Source organism: Octopus bimaculoides, chromosome 5, assembly GCF_046866305.1.
Source record: "Octopus bimaculoides isolate indiv1 chromosome 5, ASM4686630v1, whole genome shotgun sequence".
Taxonomy (NCBI): Eukaryota; Metazoa; Mollusca; class Cephalopoda; order Octopoda; family Octopodidae; genus Octopus; species Octopus bimaculoides.
In genome coordinates this window covers 1,107,824-1,128,277 of record NC_142932.1, presented here as the reverse complement: position 1 = coordinate 1,128,277, position 20,454 = coordinate 1,107,824, and the positions used below count along the sequence as shown (strand labels likewise).

The 20,454-nt window shown below is 36.8% G+C and overlaps 1 protein-coding gene across 5 annotated transcripts in view; it reads left to right on the top strand.

The window, feature by feature from the left end:
• LOC106875604 (vesicle transport protein GOT1B) overlaps positions 1-20,454 on the top strand; it is a 47,509-nt gene that overhangs the window by 17,058 nt on the left and 9,997 nt on the right. For 3 of the 5 annotated variants that reach the window (XM_014923821.3, XM_014923820.3, XM_089351915.1), the window contains exons 5-6: positions 304-336; positions 17,802-17,839. In XM_014923821.3, the coding sequence (XP_014779307.1) occupies positions 304-336; positions 17,802-17,813 (45 nt within the window). In that variant the 3' untranslated portion in view covers positions 17,814-17,839. Of the gene's footprint in view, positions 1-303; positions 8,475-17,801; positions 17,840-20,454 lie in introns of those variants that run through there. The other 2 variants (XM_089351914.1, XM_089351916.1) reach the window with 2 other exon arrangements.

Sequence of the window (20,454 nt, the reverse complement as noted above, 5' to 3'; positions counted from 1 at the left end):
ACCCAGCCATAGAAAATTTTCTTCCACAAACTCCATCAGACTCATACAACCATGGAAAAGTAGACATTAAATGATAGGGATGATGAAAGGCAGTGTATTTCAACAGAAATGGGGTAACTAAATGTTTATTTGGTGACTAACAGTATTTCTCCATCAGCAACCATCATTCTGTTTTCTTCATCCTCTGAATTAAAACTTTGAATATTGTGATATATTTTACCTTTGCAATCAAAAATACCTTTTCATAGCATTTTTTCCCTCTAATAATTATATTTTTTCTTTTTCTTTCTTTCCTCATTGTAGATTGTTAACCGACTGGGTGAATCCAATTCCATGGTATAGTTGTTTTATATTCCCTGCAAACAGAACTTTCATTCCCTCATCTTTCCAGTCTTATGCCCTCACTCCACCACATCACCCAACATTGTGAATTTTTCAGTTTTTTTTTTTGTATTCTATATTCAGTGATTGTTTTTTTAATTTTTACATCTGTTTTTGTAAAAATTTACTTTGTTTATTTTATATTTACATTGTTTTTATTTCTTTTAAATAATTACTGTAATAATAATTATTATCATTTATTATTATTATTACTTTTGTTATTAGTTTTTTTTTGTTACGATTATTGTATTTTTGTTTCCAGTAAAGAACACAAATTCTATTTATATTTTAAATGATGTATTAATTGGTTAAAACTAAGATCTTTACATAAATTAACAAATATGATGAGTTAGGTGTGCAAGATCAAAACAAAGATGTAGTGATAATAATAATGGTTTAAATTACTTCAAATTACAAGTTTGTCAACAGAAGAACAATCTCTAGAGAAAACACTAATTTTCTCTCTTCCTCTTTCCTTCTCATATCCCTTCTCTCTTCACTCTTTTTTTCTTCCTCTCTATTCTTTGCCATCCCATTTATAAATGTATCTATATGTATAAATGTGCAAGCATCAGTAACACATACATATCTACACACATATATATACACACACATATATATTGTTTTGGGGTTGATAAGTTCAAAATAAGAACTTGCAAAATTATTTATTATTGATTCAACAAGATATTAAGATTCCTAAACAGAAAGATGACAACAGTTATTTCCTTTCTATCCAGGAATTTTTAATATATTCCTGAATCAATAATAATTATAATAACAGTAATAGATATATATGTGTGCATAATCTGTTTTATATTCCCTGCAAACAGAACTTTCATTCCCTCATATAAAATCAAAAGAAAAATATTTATAGCAAAAAGTGCTATGGGCTGATTCTATAGATTTTATCTATTCTCTTTCTAATAGTTAAGCTTTTTTTTTATTGCTATATTAAGGTGCTCTAACTCTATGGCTGCCAAACTGATAAATACCAGCACCCACTCTCACACACACACCCCAGGTCCAAAATTGTTAATGAAATTTTTTTGCTCAAGCCATCTTCATTCATGAGGAAACAAACTGAAGTTTGCATCCATGCGTCTCTTCTTTCTTCACCATCATGCTGGACAAGTTTAAAGCTTTAAAGACCATTTTAAGTTTATTAAATATTGGTAGCTGTTTGTACTTTTCCCTTTCAATCCATATAACCCCCAACCCTTGTGGAATTCTACTTTAAATGGTGAGACAAAATGTAGTTTCAAAACTGCACTTCTCCAACTCAGTTTTTATAACCCTAACCCTAACTCCAGAGAATCAACACACTTTCAGCTCTCCTTCAGTCAAGATGTCTGATTTATTTCTGCTTTCCAAGGAAAGTGTCGTACTTTGTGTTAACTTTCTTATATACAACATCACTGCCCCCTCACTCTGTCTCCCATTTATTCACCCCATTTACTCTTCTACTTGCTTTTCTTTCCACTATCTTATAGAAATAGATATATTCATTTATTTATTTGAAGCTGTCACTATTCCACCTTACCTACACTATATGATCTTTATTGGGCTGAAGGATTTGTTTAAAGAAAGAACTAAGTTAGTATGTCACAAAAAGAAAAGATATCTAGTGTTTCCTTATTTCCTCTGGAGAAAGTTATTGGATTTTATTTCCTGACAAAATCTTATATTTGCCTCACTTGTTACATTCTGCTATGTCTTAAGTACACTTTATTTCTTCATTGTACACACACACACACACACACACATACATAGATTTCCCACTAAATTCTCTGGATGTTAGACCTACATTTGTTTCACTCCTTATTGAAACCTATCCACACTGTTATTCATAACTGTCCTCCTGTTCAGTATGGACAACAAGACTGATCAAAACTTCTGTTGGCAGCAGCGTTTACTGGCAGTTTTGATATTGAATCCATTACTTTACACTGTCACATGACAATTTGGTTAACTAACTTGATGTCATACACTTACTCAAACAGAACTAATTGTGGTTACTAGAAACCAGCAACAGTAATGGCAATTTATACTTGTCCTGTATTTAATATATGATTGCCAAGATAAGGGAAAAGAAAACAATCCCTTAGTCCTGCATAGCTTCAGGGAGAATTTTGAACTGAGACTATCATCTTAGGTGGCTTCCTTGTGCTGCAAGTTTGTTTTTTGCCTACAGATTGGTCCGCATTGCTCTTTGGAAGGGCATGTAACTCTGCTTGTCTCACAAGCTCAACTCTTATTTCATGTTTGAGTGGTTTGCAGTAAGAAGGGCTTCCAACTAAAAGCATTCCACTAAAAATATGAAAAGAGTAAAAACAAATGTAAAATTAAAACTCTTAATCAATCTAGTCATGCACACTTCCCATGGCGCCACCAGTAAGTGTTAGCTTTATTTTCTGATGTAATTTAAAGAAGACCTTTATAAGTGAGAGTTATCCACCATCTCTGACACTCAACTAGCAAAATAATACAATAATGCTTGTGCTACATCCATGGTTATCATTATTTATGCCAATGTTCAACTGTTTGTCTGTCCTGGAAGGTAAAAACAAGAAGCAACTTGACCATGCAGGTGCAACTTCACTTGTAACAAGTAGCAGATGGCAACAAAGAGAAGAATTCAAGTAACTATTGATTGAAATAAGTGCAAACTTGCTATAGTCTACAGTCTATAGTTCTGCTAATATATTTCTTCAGTGAATAACAGTAAAATGACACTGTTTAGTATTCTATTTATGATCCACTTCAAGACTTTTGAGTCAGCTAAGAAGTTGCTGGCTCTTATATCACTCTATCGTGCAGTAAACAGATTGTTTTGCACTGAACATTTGCAAGTTGGAGAGCAAACAAAGGTTGTACAATAGAATTTTTTTACATTTCTGTATTTTTTTAAGAGTGAAGCCAGTGCCAAAGACCCTTTTGCAAGGGACATCCAAGGCTGACAGTGGGAGAGAAAAGCATCCTCTAGCCAAAGACTAGGCACAATTGCTTGCAGTAAAGTGGATTCCACTAAAGGCACCCAAGATACAATGTGATGATGTTACACCAGGCAACAGATTTTAATCTACCACCCAAGTAGGGCATGATGGGATCTGAACTCAGATAGCAGAGAGCCAGAAAAGCTATCACATGGCATCTGATCTGATGTTCTTAGAATTCTACTTCTCTGGGTTTCAGTCAGTGGACTGTGGCCATGCTAGGATACCTCTTTGAAGGGTTTTAGTCAAATGAATTGACCCACCCACCACCATACTTAGCTTGGTACTTATTCTATCAGTCTCTGTTGTCAAACTGGGGACGTAAACAAAGCAACATCAATTGTCAAGCAGTGGTGGGAGACAAACATACTGACATGTATGCATGCACACACACACACACACATACGACAGGCTTCTTTCAGTTTCTGCCCACCAAATCTGCTTAAAGGCTTTGATCAGGTCAGAGCTATAGTAGAAGACACTAGCCCAAGGCATCATGCACTGAGACCCAGAATCATGTGGTTGTATATCAAATTTAAATGGCTGGGAAAAAAATGTTGACTTCGGCAGGATTTGAACTCAAAGAGTCAGAACAAATACCACAAGGCATTGTATTCATTGTTCTTCCAACTCTGCCAATTTGCAATGTACTTGATGGGAATATGACTTCCAAAAGCAACAGAACTCCAACGAATGTCACTTGTATGTAGCATAACAAATTTGTAACATATATGTTTTGGTACATGGTGCAAACTATAATGATAATTGTTATTTTCTGGCACTGATATAAAGCTACAAATTGTAAGAGAAGAAGTGTGATCAGCTGGATGAATCTCAGTTCAATTCTAGTCATTCGGTTATTTAAAGGTTAAAGGCAAAGTTAACATTGACAAAATTTGAACTTACACCAACAAAACTAAAAGATATCCTGAACTCAACCATTTTTGTTAATAATAGAAATAAGGATTTTTAACTCTACCATAAGGTCATGCATTTTGAGACAGTGTCTATCAATTTGTAAAGACACATGGCCTAGTGGTCAGGGTATTGGGTTCATGGTCATATGGCCAGAAGTTCAATTCCTGAACCAGTCAGCATGGTGTGTCCTTCAGCAAGACACATCATTTCACATTGCTCTACCAATCTACTCAGCTGAAAGTAAAGTTCTTGCTAACTGGCTGCTGGTGCCACCATTTCTTTCCTCCATTTGTCGTACCTCGCTGTTCCTTGGTGGCCATGGTAAGAGAGCTGAGAGGATGTCTGTGTCTACTTGGAACTACATAGATGCCTAAATAACTAACTTTCCAGTTACAGTTAAGCTTCTATCAGTTTAACTAGTGGCAGAACATGATTGCTAATGTTTGAAACAAAGTAACATAAGCATTGTACAAGACCACAAATATACACGTGAGAGAGAGAGAGTTGATATAATTGAGACAAATATATTCAAGTCAGACCAGATCAGGTATAGGAACCTGTGCCTCTGCAGTGCTTCACTGCATCCACTATTTGTTAGCATCTGCTCGGGTCGTCTCATGCAACCCTTCAAGCAGTGTCCCAGTCAGTTCCCATCTCTGCAAGATACTTCCTTATCCACTGTGACCAAGAGGCATGTGGCCAACCAACACAAGCCATAACCCCAGCCAGATCTCAAGTATATTGCTGGTACTTATTCCATCAATAGCAGAACAATAAAAGGCAAAGCTCTCATCAGTGAGATTTGAATTCACAATGAGGCGGGACAGGACTGAATGCCACAAGTACTTCACAGCTCTAAATATTAATACTAATAATTCCTTCTGCTATGGTCACAAGGCCTGAAATTTTGAGGGAGGGAGTTAAGTCGATTACATTGATTCTAGTGTCCAACTAGTACTTATTTCTTTGGCACCCAAAAGGATGAGATGCGAAAGTTGACCTTGGCATCATTCGAACACAGAAGATAAAGATAGATGAAATGTCATTAAGCATTTTGTCCAGCATGCAAACGATTTTTCTTGCTTGTCACCTTAATAATAATTGTTTCTAATGTAGGTACTAGACGTGAAATTTTGAGGGGTGAGTGAGTTAGTGGATACCATCAACTCCAATACTTTACTGGTACTTTGTTTTTATTGACACCTCCACCCACACCAGAATAGTGAAAGGCATACTGACATCAGGGGAATTTGAACCCAGAAAGTCAATAGATGCAGTAAATGCTGCAAGTCATTTCATCTGACAAATAATTCTGCCAGTCTACCAACCTCAGTTATAATTTCTTGTGCAGAATACTCTATTCTATTTATTTATTTATTATTATTTTATTAATTAACTTGTCTCCAGTCTAAAGAGAAAACCTTTGACAAAACAGTTTATAACATCCTAATCATTTACATGGAACAATGATGCTCAGAACCCAAATTACAGAGCATGTGTGTATGAGAGAAGGAGAGAGAACGAAAGACAGGAGGTTTGTTCCTCCTGTTGGTGCTGAATGAAAAGCCTGCTTATATTGAGCTTACACATTCATTATTTATAATAGACAATGTTTGTACAATGCCTACTGTCCTTTAGGAGGTGTGCCCAGTACTGGTACATATGTTTCCACAAGTCCCAAATATCATCGTTTCTACTATAGGCACAGGGCCTGAAATATGGGGAGGAGGGGGCTAGTCATTTACTTCAAACCCCAGTGCTTGACTGGTACTTCAACCCCAAAAGAATGAAAGGCAAAGTCAACCCTGATGGTACTTCAACTTGGAATGTAAAGACAAACAAAATATCATTAAGCATTTTGTTTCATGTGCTAATGATTCTGCCGGCTTTCCACCTTACAAGCCCCACCCCCCATATATGTATATATGTATATATATATATATATATATCAAAGTAAGCACATAAATGTGAAACAAGGTGGAAAGAATAGTACTCAAATACCAGAAGTAGAGTAAACCAGAACTGTCTGACGAATGGGAGTGTGAAACTCTGGTTAACAGTTTTAGTGATGCCATTGCACCTCTATTAAGTTTAATCAGGGTGGTTTTAATACATCCTCAACACTAAACTACCTTTTTCTTTTTTTTTCTCTAGCCACCTCCTATTTCCCTCCTTTCTCTTTCTTCTACTCCTTCCTTGCTCTCCCCCTTTAATCTTCAGTTTTCCTTTCTTTTTCACCTCCTCCTCTTCCTCCCTATTCTCTCCCTTCCACTTTACATCTTTCTTTCTGTCTTTGTCCCTTCCTCCTCCTCCTCCACCATACACTGTCTTTCCCTTCATACATCCCCTTACTATACATCTACTACACTGTCCTCTCTCTCTCTCTCTCTCTCTCTCTCTTTCTCTCTCTCTCTCTTTCTCTCTCTCTCTCTCTCTCTCTCTCTCTCTCTCTCTCCTGTATTACTCATTTCTTCTGTGGAATTGTCAGGTATTTTTTTTTCTTCAGATTTTTGGTATTTTTTGTGGGTTATTGTTATTGTTCTTTTGCTCTTCGGCTGACTTCTGTGATGACATGTAAATTCTGTGTGTGTGTGTGTGTGTGTGTGTGTGTGTGAAGAGAGAAGAAAGATTGTAAGTTAAAAGAATAAGTAATTTAAGAAATCCTAAAGTGATGCCCCAGCATGACCACAGCCCACTAGCTGGTATACTCTTCAGAAAATTGGATTTATGGGATTAAACTGAAGCAAAGTCAAATAAATATATAAAGAGACCGAGAATGCGAGTGATGACAGAGAATCACAACTGACCTAGACATTGACCTATTGGCCACAGAAAAGGTCAGTTGTCCAGAAAAGGTGTTGTATCACTGGTACTGCATCAACATTGTGTTCACCATGTTAACTCTGAATGTGATCCCTGAGTCCAGTTGACTGTAAATACAAGTACTTTGAGAGGTGGAGAGAAATGGAAACTTAAAAGCAGTTTCATTAATTTGTGGTGCTATGTTTCAAACCTGCCAGTGACTGGGCTGCTTCTGTACCATGTCCTTCACCTGAGTTTGAACCTGGTTAAGGAAGATGGAGAAAACTCGATCCAGTAAATCATCTTAAATAGCTACTTGAAGGTCAAGTCTCCAGTGTTGGTTGCTAATATGGTGAGGTCTTTACAAGCATATTTTTATCTATAGCTATGAAACCCCATTTGGACAGTTAAAAGATGCATATGAGGTTCTTTTCTCTCAGATTTGACAACATAGCAAGTAGAGCACATATAAGCATCTTTGGGATATTACAGCTGCCTGTGAGCGATGCATATATGCGCCTCTGGGATTTCATAGCTATAGATAAGAGATGCCAATGTGCATCTATAGTATGGATATTGTTAAAGAAATTGTACAAGAAAAAAATTTAAGGAAAGGAAAATTTGCTATAAACCACTTCATTCATCAACAGAAAACTTGGATGCTGAATTAACTCACCCTGTGTGTGCTGCACCGCCCCTAAATGTCCAAAGGTCTGATTAAAGGTATTCCAGCCATAACCACTTTACCTTTAATTCAAACATTGTGTGTCTAATACATTACATCATCGTTTGTTTTGTTTTTTTAAGACAATAGGATGATTTGAGAAAGATATGGCTTCCTCTTGTGTGCGTGTGTGTGTGAAGGATGTTTGTGGGTTTATTTTTTTTTTAAGTTTCTCTTTTTTAAAGAAAAATAAATGAAAAAAGAAATATTCATATATAATTGAAGGACAAGAGAAAAAGATTGACTTTTTAAATCTTGTGTTTTTATTTTTCATTAAAAAAAAAAAGGAAAAGCAAAAAATGTAAAATGCATAAAATATACACTGAAAATGTTTTTCTTAACACCAACGATGGACGTATTTAATAAACAGAACTTTGAATCAAACAGTGTTCAGCATATGGTTTTTGTACTGTGTCAACCAAACCCCTTTATCTCAATACCACCAGCCTAAGAGGGCCTGATATTGCAATGGGTACACTGGCCTATTACATCAGACTAATGACAAGCCTGGTGGTGAACTTGCTTGTATTTGTTTACTGTTAGTTACCCCTGGAAAATCCACGGGTGATCAATGTTCAATGTTATAGTTGATTACTTGCAACAAACTGTATATAAAGGGATTGATTGAATAAAATATGCTTGTCGTTATCATTTAATACCTGAAATAATATATAAATATACACCCAATTACCTTTAAATGTTGCCATTGCTGGCAAGTGTCTCAGCTCAAAGAGTCAACAGGGTACTTGAGTAACAGCCAAAGAATCAGTGGTCTTCATTCTGACCTCCACCGCAGGTTTGTGCATCTGTTGCCAAAATCACTTTATATTTAATCAAGATAATAGGTGTCACATGTTGAAGTCATTATCTCTGTAGATATATATAGGTACAACATCAATTTTCTGGAACTTTTGGTTCCGAAACCTTTCCAGATTACTGATCTTTCTGAACCAGAGCTGCTTGTTTTAGTCAACACACTCTAAATGTTTCAAATATTGAATTTACTTAAAATAATAAAATGAAATGCAGGTACCTGTACATTAGTGCAAATTAGTGCAGTTATAAAAGTTTTTGGACTATCAGTATCTGGAAAATTGGTGTTGTACTTGTGTATGTGTATCAGTCTATCTATCTATGTATATGTGTGTGTGTGTGTATATATCTATATCTATATATATATTATATGCATGTATGGATATTTAGCACTTTCTTTCTTGTGAACAACAGTTAGACGGGATTGTCTGTTCAACTAGGGCAGAATAAATATCACAGTACTTTTTGTTCGGATGCACTAGTTTATTAGTTTTACACATGTGTATATATATATATATATATATATATGTGCACATGTGTAACAAGCTCCGCACACTGTTTCCGTCCTTGAAATTCCGCTCCCAAGGTATTAATCAATCCAAAACTATGGTAATAGACTCTAGCTGAAGAAGTCGCACAAAAGGATAAAACCTGAAACTTTGTCGCTATGAAACAAATATCCTCTCCATAAAGCCATTGCTGCAGAACAAACACCACAAGGTATTGTATTCATTGTTCTTCCAACTCTGCCCATAGATAAGTGCTTGTGTGGAGCCATGTGGAAGAGTGGTTTGAGAGCTTTTCTCATAACCAAAGTTGTGAATTCTTTTCCTGAACTAGGTGATGTTTTTGATTTGTTTACAACATTGACCTTATTCGTTTCTCACTGGGATAATCTTTGTAGAATTAACTTAATCCAAAATATATGGCATCAGTGGTCGCACTATGAAACATTGGGTTGTGAAATATTCCACATTTACAAAATTAGTCACTAAATCTAAGAGATTTGTTAAAGCGAGAATTAAACACTGATTTCTAAAATCAAAATATTTTCCTAATATTTTAGTTCTTTTTTTTTTACAAGGGATTTTTGTAAGAAGGGTGTACAGTCTATTATTAACTGACTTCAACATTTCTGTGATGTAGTGGGTGAAAGGAAGACAAAAATTGATTCCTAAAACAAAGAAGGCAAAAACTAAACACTGTTGCAGTACTGTACTAGATGCAGCAATGGTTATATGGATAAGAAGCTTGCTTTACAACTACATGGGCCTGAGTTCAATCTTATGATGTGGTACTTTGGGCAAATGTCTTCTACCATATTTCAGATAGAAACTATGTGGAAATTTGTCTTGTATGTGCATATTTATAAAAAGGTAAAGGTAAATACACACACACACACACACACACACACACATGTATATGAGAGAGAATGTGGTCTTGTTAGGAACTTGATTACCCCTTTTGTACTGGTATTATGACAAATGTACCCAGAAGACTCTGAAGTGGTTGATGTTAGAAAGAGCATCCAGTCATAGAAACTGAACCAAAAACGAAGGACATTTTTGAGCAGTACCCCTAAATGTGCTGGCTCCAACTGACTACCTGTCTAACCTATGCTGTAGGGGAAGCCAATGTAAAACAATGATGGTGAGCAGGAGGCTTAGGAGAAGATAACTAATAAATGAATGCTTCCAGTCAAAAATACTTTGTGCTATTTATGCTTTGTGCTGGTGACACATAAAAGCACCCACTACACTCTCCGAGTGGTTGGCGTTAGGAAGGGCATCCAGCTGTAGAAACTCTGCCAAATCAGATTGGAGCCTGGTGTAGCCATCTGGTTCACCAGTCCTCAGTCAAATCGTCCAACCCATTCTAGCATGGAAAGCGGACGTTAAACGATGATGATGATGATGATGATATGCCTCATGAGTTAGACAGTCCCTTCTCAGTCTTACTGTCATGCAAACTAAAATGTGATATGAAAATAAGTAACTACTTCACTCTGTGACACCTGAGCAAACTGCATTGTTTTGTCTCTACCATTTTCACAGTCACTGTTATTAGTGTGTTATAAGCATTTATGTGTTTGATAAAAGATAATCAGTTTGATTTCTTCTGAGAAACTTTTATATCAAGCCTACTAAGCTTGTCTCCTTGCAGCAACTATAACCATTTTTACTCATTCAAACTAATTATTCATGAAATTCCCTTACTACTTACTTTTCCTTACACAGCTAAACTCTACATAGTAGTATTCCAGAACAGACTAAAATTTGGCATAGTTGATGCACATACCTATTGGCTTTTCTTAAAACCAAATGTTCCGAATCATTGTTCTGTGGCACAGATGTAAAATTTGAACATAGGAGGAAGTAACTAAATTGCACTACACTTTTTTTAGCTGTTGCTTTCTCAGTCCTATGTAAATCTTACAGGAGTCAGTGTTTATTTTTTTTATTCTTTTACTTATTTCAGTCATTTGACTGCAGCCATGCTGGAGCACCATTCTGAAGGGTTTTAGTTGAACAAATTGACACCAGGACTTATTTCTTAAATCCAGTACTTATTCTATCGGTCTCTTTTGCTGAACTGCTAAGTTATGGGGGGTGTAAACACACCAACACCAGTTGTCAAGCAGCAATGGAGGGAACAAACACAGACACAAAAACACACACACACACACACACACACACACACACACACACACACACACACACACACACACACACACACATATATATATATATATATATATATATATGATGAGCTTCTTTCAGTTTCCATCTACCAAATCCACTCACAAGGTTTTGGTCAGCCCAAGGTTATAGTATAAGACACTTGTCCAAGGTTCCACACAGTGGGACTGAACCTGGAACCATGTGCTTGAGAAGCAAGCTTCTTTCCTCACAGCCATGCCTGTGCCTATTGTCTATTTTTTTACCCCTTTCATCATGAAACATTCCATCCATCCATCTTCTTTGCCTACTATTCCTAGTAGGATCATGGCTGGGTTGGGCCCTCAGGTGCCTCTTCCATAGGGTCCTATCAGAAGCAACTATCATAAGACTTTCTGGTTGGATTCCCAACCATCTTGTTCTTGGTCTACCCCTTAGGTCTCCTGCCAGTTGGCTTGGAGAATTTATCCTGAGGTTCTTTCCTGTGATATTCAGATCATGTGTCCATGGCACCAGAGCTGTAACTTCTCAATGCAGACAAGTAGAGGCTCGATCTGGGGAGATTCTCTGGTCCCTGAGCTGCGCCCTTTTGAATAACATTATTCTAGTTGTCATGAAACTTAGCAACAGAAATATTGAGATTGATTCTATGAACATATACTGTCTCTCTGTTAGAAAAAAATACAATATTATGGAAATCTCCTGAATATAGAATACTGTTTACCCCACAGATTAATGTAATGTAGTGATTATTGTAGTTATTAATTAACGTTGTTGATTTTTGTAATTGTGGACTATTCCATGACCTATTGGCTCACAGGGCTTCTACCACTGAAGATTTTTGACTTCATGCAGGGCTTCTTGGTTAAGCTAGTTTAGCAAAGACTATGCCTTCCCAAGCTATACCTGAAAGAAGTGGGTAGCTGAAATCATGCTTTGCAAACTCATGACAAATATGTCAATTTTACAATGAGGCCACTACTTACAGTAGTGAACTAAATGCAGCAATGCATTCAACAGTGCCCACAAGTATGCCTTAAGTTTTTGAAGCAAATTGAAAAATACCAGGATACTTTTTTAATGCACTGCAATGGAGTATTTATCTTTTTCTTCACAGCAAAGTGCAATGCATGTACCCATATCTGTTTCAAAAACAACTTTGGTACTTGTTTTATTTATATAAGAAAACATTTAAAAAGCTAATGGTGACCTGTCATAACAATTTGAGTAGTTTATTCAGTGTGCCTTGTCTTGATAAAGATTGAAAATTGCTGCTCTAAACATTTGATCATTTACTGCAAATGCTACTAGTCTACTCTTGAAGAAATGTCTGCTTCAGGCAGTTCTGAAGCAGCAGCAACTAATATAACTATAAAAGATTAAAATTAGGTATTCATAGCTGCATTCTTATCTCATGTTATTCAACATATCCTGAAAATTTTGTGAATCTCAACAAATACACATCTTTTCCAATCTTCCTAACTGTATATTTTGTATGTATATTCATTCAATGTCTCCTTTCTATTAACTGTTGCATACACCATTTCTTATTTCCCATATTCTATATTCATTATGCTTCTTCCCCAGACCAGTTTAATAATTTTGTCCAAGCTCTAATTGTCATTTATTGCAGCCAAAGAACGAATAACAGTTCTAACTATACTATGTAATCCTGACCTCCAAAGAGGACCGAAGCAGGCCAGTGTGTCCAGAATGGAGTTCTATGCCCTATATATATGCCTTGTAATATATTTAGACTATTTAGGTCTGTAGGTTGTTGGTTTAGCATTTTGTTAGCTGTCAATGACCTACTGAAAACAGAATTGACACTGATATATTACTGGTATAAGTACGTATATATTTATTAATCCTTTGTATGCTGCTTACATATATTTCAGTGTTCCTGGAAGAATGATAAAACAGAGCATAGAGAATATAAGTAAATTTGTGGTTGCTGTTACTCTCTTGCAGCCTACTGTTGGTGTGTACTTTGTTTTCCTTCATAGAATAGATATGAAGGAAAGTGTGTTTGGAATCAATTGAATATCCCCTTCATCCCTGTACATCACTGGTATTTTATCATAATCAGATTTTGAATGTAAATAACACAATTAAATATTAAATGGCCGATTAGTTAAGAAGTTAACTTCACAACCATGAGATACTGGATTCAATCTCAGTACATGATATCTCAGGCAAAAGTCATTTTCAAGAGCATTGGGTCAACATGTACTTTGTGATGTAAATGGGTCGGCAGAAACTATGTAGGAGCTCATTGGTGGGATTCTACCTATAATTGAAAAGAAACTCTGTCCTACTGCTTCTGTTTGAGACTTACATTACAAGTACGCGTGACAGTGAAATGCTCAGTCACTTACAAACTAATTCAATGAGTAATACAGTTGAATTGTGATCTTTGAAACCAACTGAGATCCAATAACTACCATTTCTATAAATATAACAATTAATATAATACAACAGAATGTCAAATACATGGTAAATATATAAGGAATACAGTAAATATAATACACACACACACACACACACACACACACATGCACAAGTACTTAATCCATCTTTGGTCAGGTGCATAGAAACATGGCTAGGAAGCAACTGAATATGATACAATGCAGCACATTGAGCAACAGAACTGATCATCAACAAGTTAGAAAAGAAGGCACATTGTACATTGGGACCAGACATCATATCATACAGACCAAGAAACCTTCAACTACATAACACAGAGGAAAAACAACCATTTTCAGTTAAGGCCAGGATTTCCATGTTTTAAAAAATCTGAGATGAAGAATTCATCTAGAATTAGTGCCAAATGTTTTCTCTTAGAGGTATGTGGAAGACAGAGTAGAACAACTCTATTACTTTTCCTAGACAGTATGTTAAGTATACAAAGCTTAGCTCTATAGCATGGATTTTTCTTAAAAGCTTTATCTATAATTCCAAGTACCAGCAGTACCTTGTCCTCTGCATTGGATTATGCTTGTTGTGCTCTTATAGGGCAGCTGTGAACCTCAACCATCTCGTGCATTTCAAGCCAACTCTCTCACATATGAAGCAATCCTGCACAAATTTGTAATCACTCAAACCTTTGCCTATGATGCTGTAGCCTTCCAGTGATTGTATGGAATGCACAGCCATATTCATCACATACAGCTCTGATATGAGTTCACAGGACTGTCTTTCACATTTCTTGCCTGTACACTAGTTAGAGTGGTACCTGAGCAGATGAAACTGACCACTCTTTCTACTACATTTGTTGCATCAGTAAATTAGTTTTCCTCCTTTCTCAGAAGAGCCAGAGAAATGCCATGAACACAGGAGACAGAACAACCTGATGCTCATGCATAGTATTTCAAAGCAGGCCTCATCAACTGTCAGACCAGTAAATTTCTAAATGTAAGCTGAGAGGTCAGTGGCCATTTGACAGGAAAGTTGTCTACCCCATAGTGGCAAGGTGTGTGATCCATAATCAAGTATGAGTTTCTCTGGTTTTTCCTTACATATTCAGCATCATCATCATTTAACATTTGTTATCCATGCTGGCATGGATTGGACAGTTTGACCAGGACTCGCAAGCTGGAAGGCTGCACCAGACTCCAGTCTGATTTAGCATGGTTTCTATGGCTGGATGCCCCTTCCTAACACCAACCACTCTGAGAGTGTAATGGATGCGTTTACATTCCACTGGCACAGGTGCCATTTGTGTGACACCAGTATCTGCCATGACTGTGATTTTACTTGGCTTGTGATAGTAAAATATTTACTCCAGGAGCTCGGCTTAGATATAAGGAACATAACCCAGAGATGGTTGTTTTTTTTCCACAATGGACTTCTACAGCATATTACGACTGACTAGTAGGAGCCATCCTGTTCCAAATGGTCGTTGGTTTAATGGTGTCTGGCTGCTATTTGGCTCCTTTCTTTGTCTCTTCCATTTCATCTCTTCATAGTCACCTATAAGTGGAGGTGCAATGGCCCAGTGGTTAGGGCAGCGGACTCATGGTCATAGGATCATGGTTTCGATTCCCAGACCGGGTGTTGTGAGTGTCTATTGAGCGAAAACACCTAAAGATCCACGAGGCTCCGGCAGGGGATGGTGGCGAACCCTACTGTACTCTTTCACCACAACTTTCTCTCACTCTATCTTCCTGTTTCTGTTGGGCCTGTAATTGAAAGGGTCAGCCTTGTCACACTATGTCACGCTGAATCTCCCCGAGAACTACGTTAAGGGCACACGTGTCTGTGGAGTGCTCAGCCACTTGCATATTAATCTCACGAGCAGGCTGTTCCGTTGATCGAATCAACTGGAACCCTCGACGTTGTAAGCGACGGAGTGCCAACAAGTCACCCATAAATGACTAGACCAATCAAGAATGATTGAACCTACTGAGACTGCAACCAACAGAGAAATAAAAATAATGGAAAATAATACAGAAAAGACAACAATGTCTCTCAGGCATAGCTTTAATCACAGGTTTAAGTGTTCTTACTATGACAAAGAGGCATTCGTTAAGATTAGAAGTGTAAACATTTGTAATACTGCTACCAATGTGTTGTGTCCACTGGACACTTACAAAACTGATTTTAATCTTAATTTCCTGTTGAGTGGTTTGTAATAGTAGAAAAGGTATCAATATGTGGCATAGCACATTGAATTGTGACTCTGAGTTACTCACACTAGTGTTCTACTTTTTACAGTTTACATGAGTGGTTAGTAGTAGTAGTTAGTAGTACTGGTTAGTAGTAGTAGGGTCATACAACTGTAAAATAACAATTCATCAAAGAAATACAAAAGAGAACATTCCTTTTACATTGCATTGAAAAATGTAAAGCAATCCTGTTTTATAGTATTAACCCTTGAGCATTCAGATAACTCTGTCAAATATAATATATATTTATTCATACTGTTTTAAATCAATTATACATTATCTTGAAGATGTGAGATTTCACTGATGTAATTGTTTATCTCCAAAATGACATTGTAGGGTAGGTGTGAGAGGCCAGGTCTGGCTGGTTTGAAAATTAAACAGAATATTTGGGCAAGAATTGGCCAGCTTAAATGTTAAAGAGTTAAAATAAAGGTAGTCTTTTAAAGGGTCACAGGTTGTTTTCATTGTTAAATGGAAGGTATGTTTTTTATCAGACAAGAGTACCACTAATAACATAGCAATATTGATTAATTGAAAGAAAATTAGGGCAGTTAACAAAAACAGACAAGCAAAAAGAGAAAATATTGCAATTAACCTATGGGATGCAATTCATAGTACTAAAACAGTAACAGAAGCAAATCTTAATTACCAATTTGTGATTCCCAGTGTGCTGAGAAGTACATAAACATGTATATATATATATAGATATGTATTCATTTATGAATATGAGTTTGCATACACACACACACACACACATATATATATATATATATATATACTCAAACATGAAATTGTAGACAGTCAGTTTGATAGAATACTAAACGTTATTGGTGGAATGTATTATATACTCCGCTTGTGTTTTAACTATTATACTTATGTACACCACACATATATATGTGTTTGTGTGTGTGTGTATAAACTCAATTATGTTTCTCACTCCACTATCATAAACCTATGATGTGATAACAGTCAAGTCTGAGGTAATCAACTACATGAAATGTAAGAACATTTATCCATCAAGAAGTATTCCATGTTATGTGTAGAAGTAATGCCATAATCAGACAAATCGCAAACAGCATCCATATAAACTTAATCCAGATTTATTGAGGAGGATTGTCGAATTAGTGATCGCAATCAGCTACTTTTAATTAAACACAAAAAACAACACTTCGTAGATACTTGAGAAAATGTTAAACCTAAAGTAGCTCCTCTATATACTGAGAGAGTTTTCTTTTCCAATAGTCCAGCATTTTTGTTGACTTTGTTTTGTGGTTCAAGTCCTGAGGTTGATCTTTACAGGGATTTAATTTATTTTATTTTATTTTACATATTTTTGTTTTTTTCATTTCCCATGAATGAGATGGTTTCTGCAAATTTGGACATACATAATATAAGGATTTTTTTTTTTTTTTTTTCACTTAGAATTGTTTCTTTCTTTCTTTTCTTATTGCTAAACATTCAGTCATTAAAAAGTAGATATTGATATTATTTAGTCCCAGTTCAGCCCTGATTGAACAGGTGTATTTTGAGGGAATTTGGCTGTGATTTCTAGCAACCAGTTTGAATGGCTATGTGTAGACTCCTGGGTTGGCCTAAAATATGTAAGTGTTGAAACCATTTGCCAGTCTGATTAAATTAAGCAAGCATTAGCAAAAGTTGGGTTAGAACTGGAGACCATATGGTCAATAGTCAAACCCACTTCTAAAGCCAGTGGGTTTTCTCTACAACAGAAATTTAAGGTTTGCTTGTGTTTCTTGCTTTATTTTTTCATGTTTTTAAAAATACAATTTTTCCTTTATTTCCCCTCCTTCCATTTTCATTTCAGAATAAAGTCTGATGTCATTTATCTTTAGTTTGTTCCAAGTGAGTAACTACCATCTTTCATAAAAATTCTTCATTATTTATCTATCTCTACATATTTTTGTGTACTGTTTACTGTGACTGTTACTGTTTATGTAGATTTGTCTTTGTCTAATGTAATAAATACATATGCAAAAAAAGTACACCAGTTTGGGTTGTTCTGTTACATTAGAATGGAGAAACATTGTGGTATATAGGTGTAGGTGAGGATGTGTTGTTAAGAAGCTTACTTCTTAACCAACCATGTGGTCTCATGTTCAGTTCTATTGTGTGGCACTTTGAACAAATGTCTCTGCTACAGACTGTGAATGACCAATGCATTATAAGTGGATTTGTTAGACAGAAATTGAAAAAAATCCCAGGTTCAGTCCCACTGCGTGGTATCTTGGACAAATGTCTTCTACTATAGTCTCAGGCCAACCAAAGCCTTGTGAGTGGATTTGGTAGACAGAAACTGAAAGAAGCCTGTTGTATATATGTGTGTGTGTGTATGTTTGTGTGTCTGTATCTATCCCCCTAGCATTGCTTGACAGCCAATGCTGGTGTGTTTAATGTCCCCCGTAATTTAGCGGTTCGGCAAAAGAGACTGATAGAATAAGTACTAGGCTAACAATGAATAAGTCCCCGGGTCGATTTGCTCAACTAAAGGCGGTGCTCCAGCATGGCCGCAGTCAAATGACTGAAACAAGTAAAAGAGAAAAAGAGAGTATATATGTGTGTATATATATATATATATATATATATCGAAGTCCTGTTAAGACAAGTGAATTTAGAATTTGAAATCTGAAATCGAAATCGAACCGAATCTGACGACTGGCACCCATGCCAACCTCTCCTTCATTGGACACTAAACTCTGCTTGCGAAGACTTTTTGGGGCAAGTGAAATCGTAAATTGAACCATACTCGATGACTGGCACCTGTGCCAGTGGAGCACTAACAGCACTGTCCGAGCATGTTCATTGCCAGAGCAGCTGTCTGGCTTCTGTGCTAGTGGCCTGTAAATAGCACCATTTGAGTGTAATTATTACCAGCGTTGCCTTCTAGCACTTGTGCTGGTGGCACGTTAGAAAATCATTCAAGCGAGGTCGTTGCCAGTGCTGCTGGACTGGCTCCCGTGCAGGTAGCACGTAAAAAACATCTTTTTGAGCGTGGCCAATGCCAGTACCAAGTGACTGGCCCTCGTGCCTGTGGCACATAAAAGCACCCACTACACTCTTGGAGTGGTTGGTGTTAGGAAGGGCATCCAGCTGTAGAAACTCTGCCAGATTAGATTGGAGCCTGGTGCAGCCCTCTAGCTTGCCAGTCCTCAGTCAAATCGTCCATCCCATGCTAGCATGGAAAGCGGACGTTAAACGATGATGATGATGATATATATATTTATATATGTATGTGTATATATGTATGTATATATGTGTATATATATGTATGTATATATATATATATATATGTGCATATATTGTATGTATGTATATGTATATTTATGTATATCTATATGTGCATATATATATTGTATGTATGTATATATATACTCTTTTACTCTCTCACTTGTTTCAGTCATTTGACTGCGGCCATGCTGGAGCATCGCCTTTAGTCGAACAAACCATCTCCAGGACTTATTCTTTGTAAGCCTAGTACTTATTCTATCAGTTGTCAAGCGATGTTGGGGGGCACAAACACAGACACACAAACATATACACACACATACATATATACGATGGGCTACTTTCAGTTTCCGTCTACCAAATCGACTAACAAGGCTTTGGTCGGCCCAAAGCTATGGTAGAAGACACTTGCCCAAAGTGCCATGCAGTAGGACTGAACCCGGAACCATGTAGTTTGTAAGCAAGCTACTTACCACACAGCCATGTATATATACAATGTATATATATATATATATATGTATGCATGTATACATGTATATATATTTATATGTGTGTGTGTGTATGTATATATATATATATATCACAAACCCCTTCAGGTAGATGGCCCTGCTCAGTATGTAGAAAAGGAGTAGGTAGTAACTCTATAAGATGTACCCGGTGCAAGCTATGGACACATAAGAGGTGCAGCAACATCAAAGGCAGGTTAACTAGCAAGTTAGTTTTTGTTTGTGGCAGATGTTCAGGTGCAATAAAGACTGTAAACAAACAGGAAACAACTTCTATCTCATTCCAGGGTGAAAAACTAGAGATAGTCGATAGCTTCCGCTATCTGGGCGACCAAGTTAGTAGTGGGGGTGGGTGCGCTGAAAGTGTAGCTGCTAGAATAAGAATAGCCTGGGCAAAGTTTAGAGAGCTCTTACCCCTGCTGGCGACAAAGGGATTCTCACTCAGAGTAAAAGGCAGACTGTATGACGCATGTGTACGAACAGCCATGCTACATGGCAGTGAAACATGGGCTGTAACTGCTGAGGACATATGTAAGCTCGCAAGGAATGAAGCCAGTATGCTCCGTTGGATGTGTAATGTCAATGTGAATACCCGTCAGAGTGTAAGTATCTTGAGAGAAAAGCTGAACATTAGAAGCATCAGTTGTGGTGTGCAAGAGAGACGATTGCGCTGGTATGGACATGTGGTGAGAATGGATGAGGATAGCTGCGTGAAAAAGTGCCACACCC